The sequence below is a fragment of the Hydractinia symbiolongicarpus genome, chromosome 1, assembly GCF_029227915.1.
Source record: "Hydractinia symbiolongicarpus strain clone_291-10 chromosome 1, HSymV2.1, whole genome shotgun sequence".
NCBI classification, from domain to species: domain Eukaryota; kingdom Metazoa; phylum Cnidaria; class Hydrozoa; order Anthoathecata; family Hydractiniidae; genus Hydractinia; species Hydractinia symbiolongicarpus.
In genome coordinates, this window is record NC_079875.1 from 7,095,019 (window position 1) to 7,108,710 (window position 13,692).

At 35.8% G+C, this 13,692-nt stretch overlaps 1 protein-coding gene across 1 annotated transcript; it reads right to left on the reverse strand.

The window, feature by feature from the left end:
- Positions 1–10,399: 10,399 nt before the first annotated feature.
- LOC130645336 (uncharacterized) lies at positions 10,400–11,695 on the reverse strand. Its single transcript, XM_057451340.1, has one exon. The coding sequence runs from the start codon at positions 11,693–11,695 to the stop codon at positions 10,400–10,402; it is 1,296 nt and encodes a 431-aa protein (XP_057307323.1).
- Positions 11,696–13,692: the final 1,997 nt, after the last annotated feature.

Below are 13,692 nucleotides of genomic sequence, written 5' to 3' on the forward strand. Positions count from 1 at the left end.
CTGCTGATACAAGTAAAACGTGTTCATTTTGTGCCGGTATGGTTTGTAACCGTTGTATTAGATGTTTGGTGTCCTTTACATAGGATTTTAATTTTGGTAAGAGAGGTTGCAGGCAAAGCTTTAAAAATTCTGAGATATTTTCAGTTATAGAGTTAACGGCTGAAACTATTGGTCGTCCTGGAATGCCATCCTTATGAATTTTTGGCAGTATGTAAAATAGGGGCATTCTAGTGTTTTCAGGTGGTGTTAAAAATTTGGCCGTGTTTTTGTTTATGTTGTGTCGACATAGAGAAATTTCTATGAAACTGTTGATATTAGTTTTAAGGTCTTTGCTAGGGTCAGTTTTCATTTTTGCGTAATATTTGTTGTTGGAGAGGTGGTCATAAACTTTTCTAATGTAGTCATCTTTACTCATGATGACTACACGACCACCCTTATCTGCTTTTTTAATCACTATATTTCGGTTTTTTGATAATTTCAATAGACTTTTCCTTTCGCTACGAGTAAGATTACTCTGGCATCTCAACAGGGGAAATTTAGTGGTAAAATCGCATAAATCTCTTTTTACCAGGGCAAAAAAGTTTTGTAGGTTTTTATGTTGTGGTTCAGGTGCAAGCCAGTTAGATTTTCTATGGAGCTCATTGCGGGGGTGTGGTTTGTTAATAAAAAAATACCTTGTTGCCATACGATTGCGCAAGTTCGCAAAAGCATTTTTCACAGGCTGACAGGTGTTGACAGCTGAGGGTGTTGGGACGTAAAACTTAGTAGCGTTAGGCAACGGAGAATTTGTCGACAATAATGGTCCTTCTTTAATGATTATTTCAGAGAAATAAACTGACAATATTTTTAGGAAAGAGGAACAACCGTATCCCCTGGAGATAAACCACAGCGTTGGTGATGTTATTAAAAAATACTCCAAGTAAATGGGCTTCAAAACAACCTTTTGGAACAAAAATTCCAATTTAACCGCTGTAGGTATTATTCCAAGATATTTCCAGTTCAGTCAAATCCTAAAATAACTTTTAAAGCATATTTTTATAAAAAAAAAAAACAAAAAAAAACTCGTGCAATGTCTCTAGTGGGATAGAAAACTAAACAAAGAAAAAAGTTAGGTGGACGCCTTTTTTATGGCCGTAAGCATATCGAAAAAAGTTAATTTTACGCAAAATTACTTACTTCTGGGAGTATTAAAGAAAAGAGCATTAGGCTCCAATTAGACCCGGGAGCAGTTCTTAATTAGCGATTCTATTTTAACAGAGTCCACAGTGATTTAAGGGTAGATTTTTGGAAGACAGCAGTGCGTAAAACTATCCTCTCCCCAGAGATTTATTTCGTTCTATAAAAGCATGTTTGTATTGAATTTTAATTATAACGACAAAGAGTTTGTTTAGTTGCACACAGAAGTTTAACTTTCTACGATAAGGTATGTGTAAATTTCTGATTTTCACGCTGCAATCCAGTATCTCAAAGTTCTCTTGTAAAAAAAAAATCAAAACGTTTGTGTGATAATTTGCATAATTCATTTTAATTTAGATGAAGTGTTGTGTCCTGATACTGTGTATACAAATTTATGCTGTGCTAGCAAATAGCGCTGACCGGTTTGTTGACAACAACAAATTGCAAATTGGTTGCGGTAAACATTGTTACCTATTTTGGAGAGGAGATGAAGGCTATCGAAAAAACGGGGAGTTTAGATGCGGTTCCAAAAACGGTGATCCTATGTACGTTAAGAAGGCGAGGAATGGTTATTATTACATTGGAAGCGACATTGGTCCTTTGTTTTGGAATGGAAATCGCGGAGACACGAAAATGCGGAATTTCACAAAGGCCGATTGCCCAGCGATACATTTTGGATAAGAAAACAATCAGACGGACTTTACGCAATAGGTTATAACAACTGTCCTTTATATTGGCGAGGAGATAAAGGCAACGTTAAAAATGCCGAATTTCGATGCGGGAAACCTATTTCTGACACTTTCTGGATCAAAGGTGATGGTTGCAAAATATCAAAGATACATATCATAGACAACGGGGATGATGCATCTCCCGATGGGGAAGAAATTGTTGGGGTAACGACAGCAGGAAGCTGCTCAGCTGGAAGTAATACGTTGGTATTAACGACCACCAAGGAAGTTACGGAAGAAGTGGGTGTAGAAATTTCGAGATCTGTCGAACACAACTGGCAGGTAAGCGCAAGTGTTACCGTCGAAGCTAGTGCAAAATTTCTTGGCTCAGGTGGATCTGTGTCGGCTACGGTTGAAACGTCCGTCGGAGGATCAGTAAGTTATGGCAGTTCGAGAAGTAAAAGCACTTCGCAGAGTACTTCGTCTAGTTCGGGCGTCGAAGTTTCTTATGCTACACCTGGTGGTGCGTTGATTGTCGGCTTCGTGAAGAGATACAAGTTTGACAAGACTAGAATACCTGCAAAGGTCACCGTCTCCTGTAAAGGTGGTTATCAATTTAAATACAGTACACACATTAAATTAAAATCAAAAACATATGGCCATACCTTTTTCAAGCACTACAGAGGTACGTTTTTCCCAGGGAAATGTAACAAAAACAGCGTGGATTGTATCTACCGTGATTCTTACAGAAGCTACAAAAGTTTAATCGAAGCCGGAAGAAAATTTTCACAGTGTTTTAAAAACAGAGTTGGACAAATGGCAAAAAAGAGCTTTTTGTAAAGTTGAATGTAATATAATTCCGGTGCTAGAAATAACTTCTATTTGTTAATACTTCGTTTTAAAGTCGAGGATTTTCTCGTGCATGTTGCCTAGACTGCGCTCTTTAACAAAGTCCTACATACTATTCTTGTGCGCTAGTGCATAGCTGCGGAAAATAAGCATAAAAAGCATATTTTGTTTTTAGTCAAAATTCAATAGGAATATATGAAACATTTATGTTTAACGCGCAATATTTCCGTTGTGCGTCTCTGCACAACGGAAATCTCAGAAAATATCCACACAACGAATTATGCGGCAGTTTTTTGTGCGTATAGTGACAGGTTCGTGTGTTGGAGAACAGGAAGATATTTGATAAAACTCTTGGAGTAAAAGAGAAGCTGTTCAGGGATTTTAGAGCGCTTTTCAGGTTTCAAGTTTTAAAATAAAATTTGCATTTTACAAAATCTCCTATTGCAAAGCAGGATTTGTTACCTACTTGGAGAAAGGTTTCTACAGAATTCATGCACGATTTGCACATCAATATGTTAGATGCTTTAAACAGACGCTTGATGTTTAAACAATGGTATAGCAGAACAGATATTGCGGTGTGATTTACATTTAAAACGTAAATTAGTAAGAGTTTCACAACATATTTCAATAAACCATACAAATATCCTTTAGATTTCGGCCTAACGGTGTATAGCATAGCCGTTTAGCATCAGCTATTTCAGTTTCCTCTTTTTTTGTAATTCCTATAAGAATCATTAATTTTTAAGCAGTTTTTAATGCTTTTGAGCTACATATAAAGTTTATTAAAGTATTGCACCACCTTGCTACCTATTTATCCTAGCCCGTAGTTACGCAAGAATCTAACCTACTAGAGGCAGTTTTATGTTCTATTCAGGTATGGCATAATATAATGCTGTGTTATTGCCTACCAGTCAGCTATGACTAGGTATTGATAGACTAAGTGTCAAAGGCATATAGTTTGTGAAGTAATTCTAAAGGATTTTCAGACACAAAATTGTTTGACTGTGAAGTGATATTCACAACCAGTTTTTACTTTTTACTTTTAAATAATGCGCAAGCTTATTCTGTGAAATGATGTTTGTTAATCCTATTTATGTCTGGAAAATTAAGGGTCTTATATTCAGGGCATGAATCAACCCGCTTTCAATATCTAGGTCACCACTTGACCTAAGCAAATTAAAAAATTGTGCAATGTTGACACAGAGAAGAGAAATTGATATAAGGTACAACTGATCAGCAGTTTAAGAGAAGTAATTTTTGTTTATAACGGTACGTTTTGTATGAGTTATCATACAGCGTAGTAAAATTTCAAGTAAGTCAGATAATGTCTGAATAAATGTGTCTTGGTTGTTGTGTTAATATTTAGAATGTGTAAAAGATTTTCCTAAAATGTTTGTCTCCATCTCACCCGATCATTTTAATCGTGCGAATTAGTTTTATTGTTTTCTTTGTAAACATTGATATTCATTGGAATGATAGTAGTGAAAATGCCTTTTGGCTCCACTTTATTAAACCGGTCTAAAACCATCATTTGAAAAAAAAAGCGATAAAGGCTTAATCTGTCGAAATATGCGCCGGGGATTCTGTTGTAGCAGTACTGCAGCCTGCTCCGGATGCATTATATCACGGGACAGAGTTATATTTTGCTTAAAACCTGATGTATCAATAAAAGCTAAAAATGTTCAACAAAACAACAAGTCAAGTCAAGTTAAAGAAACAAAAAAATTTTCTATTACTATTCCTATTCTTATTTATATTATTGAAATTATTTACCTAGCATAGCCTCTTCAGTTCCTGTTGGTACTGATTTCCAGAAAGGTCCTGCGAAGAGGGTCCTAACGTATTTGAAGGTCCCATTTGAGCTACAAAAATCTTACAAACGGACAACTCCATCAGACAACCACCTAAGATATGAATCTTATTCTCATGCTCAGTGCGAAGCAGAAAGGACAGATTCATGCTTTTATAGTCTCTGGCATGACTCGGTCGAGGTTTCAACCCAAGACCTCCCGCGTTGGAAGCGAAAGCTCTACCAGAAGACTACCAGTTGGAATATTTTGGAATACTTTGTTGCAAATTATAAGAGTCCAATAAAAACTTAGTAGCGTTAGGCAACGGAGAATTAGTCGACAATAATGGTCCTTCTTTAATGATTATTTCAGAGAAATAAATTGACAATATTTTTAGGAAAGAGGAACAACCGTATCCCCTGGAGATAAACCACAGCGTTCGTGATGTTATTAAAAAATACTCCAAGTAAATGGGTTTCAAAACAACCTTTTGGAACAAAAATTCCAATTTAACCGCTGTAGGTATTATTCCAAGATATTTCCAGTTCAGTCAAATCCTAAAATAACTTTTAAAGCATATTTTTATAAAAAAAAAAAACAAAAAAAAACTCGTGCAATGTCTCTAGTGGGATAGAAAACTAAACAAAGAAAAAAGTTAGGTGGACGCCTTTTTTATGGCCGTAAGCATATCGAAAAAAGTTAATTTTACGCAAAATTACTTACTTCTGGGAGTATTAAAGAAAAGAGCATTAGGCTCCAATTAGACCCGGGAGCAGTTCTTAATTAGCGATTCTATTTTAACAGAGTCCACAGTGATTTAAGGGTAGATTTTTGGAAGACAGCAGTGCGTAAAACTATCCTCTCCCTAGAGATTTATTTCGTTCTATAAAAGCATGTTTGTATAGAATTTTAATTATAACGACAAAGAGTTTGTTTAGTTGCACACAGAAGTTTAACTTTCTACGATAAGGTATGTGTAAATTTCTGATTTTCACGCTGCAATCCAGTATCTCAAAGTTCTCTTGTAAAAAAAAAATCAAAACGTTTGTGTGATAATTTGCATAATTCATTTTAATTTAGATGAAGTGTTGTGTCCTGATACTGTGTATACAAATTTATGCTGTGCTAGCAAATAGCGCTGACCGGTTTGTTGACAACAACAAATTGCAAATTGGTTTCGGTAAAGATTGTTACCTATTTTGGAGAGGAGATGAAGGCTATCGAAAAAACGGGGAGTTTAGATGCGGTTCCAAAAACGGTGATCCTATGTACGTTAAGAAGGCGAGGAATGGTTATTATTACATTGGAAGCGACATTGGTCCTTTGTTTTGGAATGGAAATCGCGGAGACACGAAAAATGCGGAATTTCGCAAAGGCCGATTGCCCAGCGATACATTTTGGATAAGAAAACAATCAGACGGACTTTACGCAATAGGTTATAACAACTGTCCTTTATATTGGCGAGGAGATAAAGGCAACGTTAAAAATGCCGAATTTCGATGCGGGAAACCTATTTCTGACACTTTCTGGATCAAAGGTGATGGTTGCAAAATATCAAAGATACATATCATAGACAACGGGGATGATGCATCTCCCGATGGGGAAGAAATTGTCGGCGTAACGACAGCAGGAAGCTGCTCAGCTGGAAGTAATACGTTGGTATTAACGACCACCAAGGAAGTTACGGAAGAAGTGGGTGTAGAAATTTCGAGATCTGTCGAACACAACTGGGAGGTAAGCGCAAGTGTTACCGTCGAAGCTAGTGCAAAATTTCTTGGCTCAGGTGGATCTGTGTCGGCTACGGTTGGAACGTCCGTCGGAGGATCAGTAAGTTATGGCAGTTCGAGAAGTAAAAGCACTTCGCAGAGTACTTCGTCTAGTTCGGGCGTCGAAGTTTCTTATGCTACACCTGGTGGTGCGTTGATTGTCGGCTTCGTGAAGAGATACAAGTTTGACAAGACTAGAATACCTGCAAAGGTCACCGTCTCCTGTAAAGGTGGTTATCAATTTAAATACAGTACACACATTAAATTAAAATCAAAAACATATGGCCATACCTTTTTCAAGCACTACAGAGGTACGTTTTTCCCAGGGAAATGTAACAAAAACAGCGTGGATTGTATCTATCGTGATTCTTACAGAAGCTACAAAAGTTTAATCGAAGCCGGAAGAAAATTTTCACAGTGTTTTAAAAACAGAGTTGGACAAATGGCAAAAAAGAGCTTTTTGTAAAGTTGAATGTAATATAATTCCGGTGCTAGAAATAACTTCTATTTGTTAATACTTCGTTTTAAAGTCGAGGATTTTCTCGTGCATGTTGCCTAGACTGCGCTCTTTAACAAAGTCCTACATACTATTCTTGTGCGCTAGTGCATAGCTGCGGAAAATAAGCATAAAAAGCATATTTTGTTTTTAGTCAAAATTCAATAAGAACATATGAAACATTTATGTTTAACGCGTAATATATCCGTTGTGCCTCTCTGCACAACGGAAATCTCAGAACATATCAGAAAGCGTCAGAAAATATGTTTGAACACCCAGGCTTACATTACACACAACGAATTATGCGGCAGTTTTTTGTGCGTATAGCGACAGGTTCGTGTGTTGGAGAACAGGAAGATATTTGTTATAAAACTCTTGGAGTAAAAGAGAAGCTGTTCAGGGATTTTAGAGCTCTTTTCAGGTTTCAAGTTTTAAAATTTGCATTTTACAAAATCTCCTATTGCAAAGCAGGATTTGTTACCTACTTGGAGAAAGGTTTCTACAGAATTCATGCACGATTTGCACATCAATATGTTAGATGCCTTAAACAGACAGACAAAGTTGAAGCTTGAGATGTTTAAACAATGGTAAAGCAGAACAGATATTGCGGTGTGATTTACATTTAAAACGTAAATTAGTAAGAGTTTCACAACATATTTCAATAATCGATACAAATATCCTTTAGATTTCGACCTAACGGTGTATAGCATAGCCGTTTATCATCAGCTATTTCAGTTTCTTCTTTTTTTGTAATTCCTATAAGAATCATTAATTTTTAAGCAGTTTTTAATGCTTTTGAGCCACATATAAAGTTTATTAAAGTATTGCACCGCCTTGCTACCTACTTATCCTAGCCCATATTTACACAAGAATCTAACCTACTAGAGGCAGTTTTATGTTCTATTCAGGTATGGCATATTATAATGCTGTGTTATTGCCTACCAGTCAGCTATGACTAGGTATTGATAGACTAAGTGTCAAAGGCATATAGTTTGTGAAGTAATTCTAAAGGCTTTTCAGCCACAAAATTGTTTGACTGTGAAGTGATATTCACAACCAGTTTTTACTTTTTACTTTTAAATAATGCGCAAGCTTATTCTGTGAAATGATGTTTGTTAATCCTATTTATGTCTGGACAATTAAGGGTCTTATATTCAGTGCATAAATCAACCCACTTTCAATATCTAGGTCACCACTTGACCTAAGCAAATTAAAAAATTGTGCAATGTTGACACAGAGAAGAGAAATTGATATAAGGTACAACTGATCAGCAATTTAAGAGAAGTAATTTTTGTTTATAACGGTACGTTTTGTATGAGTTATCATACAGCCTAGTAAAATTTCAAGTAAGTCAGATAATGTCAGAATAAATGTGTCTTGGTTGTGTAATACACTTTCCCTTTTGTTAATATTTAGAATGTGTAAAAGATTTTCCTAAAATGTTTGTCTTCATCTCACCCGATCATTTTAATCGTGCGAATTGGTTTTATTGTTTTCTTTGTTAACATTGATATTCATTGGAATGATAGTAGTGAAAAATGCCTTTTGGCTCCACTTTATTAAACCGGTCTAAAACCATCATTTGAAAAAAAAAGCAATAAAGGCTTAATCTGTCGAAATATGCGCCGGGGATTCTGTTGTAGCAGTACTGCAGCCTGCTCCGGATGCATTATATCACGGGACAGAGTTATTTTTTGCTTAAAACCTGATGTATCAATAAAAGCTAAAAATGTTCAACAAAACAACAAATCAAGTCAAGTTAAAGAAACAAAAAAATTTTCTATTACTATTCTTATTCTTATTCTTAGGCTAGCCTCTTCAATTCCTGTTGATACTGCTTTCCAGAAAGGTCCTGCGAAGAGGGTCCTAACGTATTTCAAGGTCCCATTTAAGCTACAAAAATCTTACAAACGGACAACTCCATCAGACAACCACCTAAGATATCAATCTTATTCTCATGCTCAGTGCGAAGCAGAAAGGACAGATTCATGCTTTTATAGTCTCTGGCATGACTCGGTCGAGGTTTCAACCCAAGACCTCCCGCGTTGGAAGCGAAAGCTCTACCAGAAGACTAGCAGTTGGAATATTTTGGAATACTTTGTTGCAAATGATGTAATGTAAAAAAAAATTAGCAAGGGCGCTATTCCCGTGGTAATCCCTTACATGTTTCCGTTTTTTGAACATGTGACTTTGTGGCTATCATATGTTCGGTTTTTTGTTAATAATCCAATAACATTGGTGATATTGGTGTTAAGTTGTAGATACTAGCTAAATTGCGAGATCGTCAGTTGATTACTACCGTCATCAGAATTTTCAGCCCCGTCCGGGTATGGACTAATCAATAATTCCTCGTGGTAGCGGGCCATGCTTTAGCAAGCATTCTCTATTAGCTAGGAGTATCAAATGTTGTAAAGTAGGTAAATGTTACTCACCATTTCCGTTGCTAGCGTCAAATTCGCTTGAACTGAAGAGATCGTTAGTCTGCATGATGAAATATTTATTTGATTTAATAAAAAAACGTTATTTTGAATAGTGTTGCTACGTTCTTGTTTCTGTTGTAAGAGGTCGTTATATGGCCATTCTAAGTCTTATATATTGCTTCGGTAGGACCGTTTGAGGGTCGTTTTTATTTATTTATTTTTTTTTTTTTTATTGTTCAGTCTTGTAGTTGTCATAGAAACCGATGTTTAAACTGAATGTGCGCACAGATTTATAAACGCAATTTTATCTTCAAAGCGTTTCAAGGCAAGATAGTGCGCAGGTTTCTATCATTCGTGTATGCTTTCTTGAATCCAGATGATATGCCTATCACTTATTACACAGGATTTCTGCGTTGTTAAGATAGTATAAGTCGTTATTATCACTATTTCATCATTACATCCAACCTCGTTTCCAGTGCTACGAATATTTATTTGTAATCTATATCAGCCTTGTATGAAAAGTTAAATTCTAGCCATATGGTTCAGTGTTAAAGTTGTATTTTCAGGAACCCTTTTATGGGTCGTAATTGTGTAATTTATTGATTGATTTATTTAAAGTGGATGAGTGTAGTTGTCATAGAATTGAGAGTTTTTTAGTCAAACCGAATGTGAGTGCAGATGGAAGATTTTGTCATGTTGTTATGGAAACGAGATTTTTTCTTCGTATCGTTTCACAGTAAGGTAGTACCAAGGTTGTAACAGTTAACTTCTGCACCCAGTTATCTCTGCTTACACAGTTATCAAATATTATATATACACATGCACGTATTATGTTCATTTTCACGCGTATGTGAGTTTGTTATTAAGTTTTTATCATAAAATTACTTGGTTTTGTGTGTATTAATTAGTTTGTAAATTAATTTTACAACCCATTCCACAGGCTATGATATATATTTGGATATCAGACTAACGAATAAAATGGCAAAACGCTAGCATGCAGTATTTTGCTAAATATCAAAAAACTGTTTTGGGTGTAACAATTTTATTATGATATTAATAAACTGAATGTTATACAAATCGAATAAACGTAAAAATTATAAAAGTTATATTGAAAGGCAGTGGTCAGCAGATCTCATCTTTGCTCTGATTAAATATTCCTGTATATTTTTATGCTTGGTGAAAATCAAGAATGGTTTGGTTGGAAAAACGAGTCGCAGAGCAGGGTCGCTCTCAATTATAAACCAATACTTGTGTAGTATTCGTTTAAGCGTTGTAAATTTTTCGTGGTAAGGTAAAATAAAAAGTAGAATTTGTTTGTCTTTGTTTTGGTCTCTGTCAGCATCACCACTATTGTCAGCGGTTCTAAAATGTATTCGTTTTTTATTAAACTTAGTACGTCTGATTGCTTTAATTTGGCGATTTTCCTGAATATTTCATCAACAAGCCGACCTTTGTATCCTCTGGTCAGCAAAATACTTTTAAGTTCATCGAGCTCACATTTTAAAATGCTATCTTGACTTGTTATCATGCGATAGCGGAGTGCTTGCGAATAAATTATACCCCTTTTGGTATGGTGAGGGTGATACGACGTAAAATGTAATAGTGCTCTGCTGTCAGTTGGTTTTATAAATAATTTGGTTTTGAGTTTTCTCGAGCGTTTATCTAAATAGATAGTCGTATCCAAAAAACTAATTTCCTCTGTTGAATATTCATAGGTGAATTTTATTGTAGGGTGTATTGAATTTAGATATATGAAAAATTTGTGTAGTTCTTCTTCACTGTGTTCCCATATAAAGAATATGTCGTCTAGGAAACGAAGAAATATAGTGATTAAATTTGGAAACTTATCGAAAATAAACACCTGCTCAAAAAGACCCAGGAATAATGATGCGTATGGTGGTGCCACCTTCGTACCCATGGCTGTGCCAAGTAACTGCAGATATATTTCATTTAGGAACATGAAATAGTTATTTTTCAGTATAAACGAAAACAACGTTCGTATTACATGTTCATTGGGTGTGAATGAAGGCAGTGTGATTCTGTATTTTCTAATGAAATGAATACACGCATCAACTCCTTCTTGATGAGGGAAATTGGTGTAAAGTGAGGATACGTCTGCTGATACAAGTAAAACGTGTTCATTTTGTGCCGGTATGGTTTGTAACCGTTGTATTAGATGTTTGGTGTCCTTTACATAGGATTTTAATTTTGGTAAGAGAGGTTGCAGGCAAAGCTTTAAAAATTCTGAGATATTTTCAGTTATAGAGTTAACAGCTGAAACTATTGGTCGTCCTGGAATGCCATCCTTATGAATTTTTGGCAGTATGTAAAATAGGGGCATTCTAGTGTTTTCAGGTGGTGTTAAAAATTTGGCCGTGTTTTTGTTTATGTTGTGTCGACATAGAGAAATTTCTATGAAACTGTTGATATTAGTTTTAAGGTCTTTGCTAGGGTCAGTTTTCATTTTTGCGTAATATTTGTTGTTGGAGAGGTGGTCATAAACTTTTCTAATGTAGTCATCTTTACTCATGATGACTACACGACCACCCTTATCTGCTTTTTTAATCACTATATTTCGGTTTTTTGATAATTTCAATAGACTTTTCCTTTCGCTACGAGTAAGATTACTCTGGCATCTCAACAGGGGAAATTTAGTGGTAAAATCGCATAAATCACTTTTTAACAGGGCAAAAAAGTTTTGTAGGTTTTTATGTTGTGGTTCAGGTGCAAGCCAGTTAGATTTTCTATGGAGCTCATTGCGGGGGTGTGGTTTGTTAATAAAAAAATACCTTGTTGCCATACGATTGCGCAAGTTCGCAAAAGCATTTTTCACAGGCTGACAGGTGTTGACAGCTGAGGGTGTTGGGACGTAAAACTTAGTAGCGTTAGGCAACGGAGAATTTGTCGACAATAATGGTCCTTCTTTAATGATTATTTCAGAGAAATAAACTGACAATATTTTTAGGAAAGAGGAACAACCGTATGCCCTGGAGATAAACCACAGCGTTGGTGATGTTATTAAAAAATACTCCAAGTAAATGGGTTTCAAAACAACCTTTTGGAACAAAAATTCCAATTTAACCGCTGTAGGTATTATTCCAAGATATTTCCAGTTCAGTCAAATCCTAAAATAACTTTTAAAGCATATTTTTATAAAAAAAAAAAACAAAAAAAAACTCGTGCAATGTCTCTAGTGGGATAGAAAACTAAACAAAGAAAAAAGTTAGGTGGACGCCTTTTTTATGGCCGTAAGCATATCGAAAAAAGTTAATTTTACGCAAAATTACTTACTTCTGGGAGTATTAAAGAAAAGAGCATTAGGCTCCAATTAGACCCGGGAGCAGTTCTTAATTAGCGATTCTATTTTAACAGAGTCCACAGTGATTTAAGGGTAGATTTTTGGAAGACAGCAGTGCGTAAAACTATCCTCTCCCCAGAGATTTATTTCGTTCTATAAAAGCATGTTTGTATTGAATTTTATTTATAACGACAAAGAGTTTGTTTAGTTGCACACAGAAGTTTAACTTTCTACGATAAGGTATGTGTAAATTTCTGATTTTCACGCTGCAATCCAGTATCTCAAAGTTCTCTTGTAAAAAAAAAATCAAAACGTTTGTGTGATAATTTGCATAATTCATTTTAATTTAGATGAAGTGTTGTGTCCTGATACTGTGTATACAAATTTATGCTGTGCTAGCAAATAGCGCTGACCGGTTTGTTGACAACAACAAATTGCAAATTGGTTGCGGTAAACATTGTTACCTATTTTGGAGAGGAGATGAAGGCTATCGAAAAAACGGGGAGTTTAGATGCGGTTCCAAAAACGGTGATCCTATGTACGTTAAGAAGGCGAGGAATGGTTATTATTACATTGGAAGCGACATTGGTCCTTTGTTTCGGAATGGAAATCGCGGAGACACGAAAATGCGGAATTTCGCAAAGGCCGATTGCCCAGCGATACATTTTGGATAAGAAAACAATCAGACGGACTTTACGCAATAGGTTATAACAACTGTCCTTTATATTGGCGAGGAGATAAAGGCAACGTTAAAAATGCCGAATTTCGATGCGGGAAACCTATTTCTGACACTTTCTGGATCAAAGGTGATGGTTGCAAAATATCAAAGATACATATCATAGACAACGGGGATGATGCATCTCCCGATGGGGACGAAATTGTTGGGGTAACGACAGCAGGAAGCTGCTCAGCTGGAAGTAATACGTTGGTATTAACGACCACCAAGGAAGTTACGGAAGAAGTGGGTGTAGAAATTTCGAGATCTGTCGAACACAACTGGCAGGTAAAACAGAGTTGGACAAATGGCAAAAAAGAGCTTTTTGTAAAGTTGAATGTAATATAATTCCGGTGCTAGAAATAACTTCTATTTGTTAATACTTCGTTTTAAAGTCGAGGATTTTCTCGTGCATGTTGCCTAGACTGCGCTCTTTAACAAAGTCCTACATACTATTCTTGTGCGCTAGTGCAAAGCTGCGTAAAATAAGCATAAAAAGCATCTTTTGTTTTTA

Bases quoted from the DNA above. Each gene is read 5' to 3' on its own strand.
- LOC130645336 (XM_057451340.1), bottom strand. From the start codon at position 11,695: ATGAGTAAAGATGACTACATTAGAAAAGTTTATGACCACCTCTCCAAC.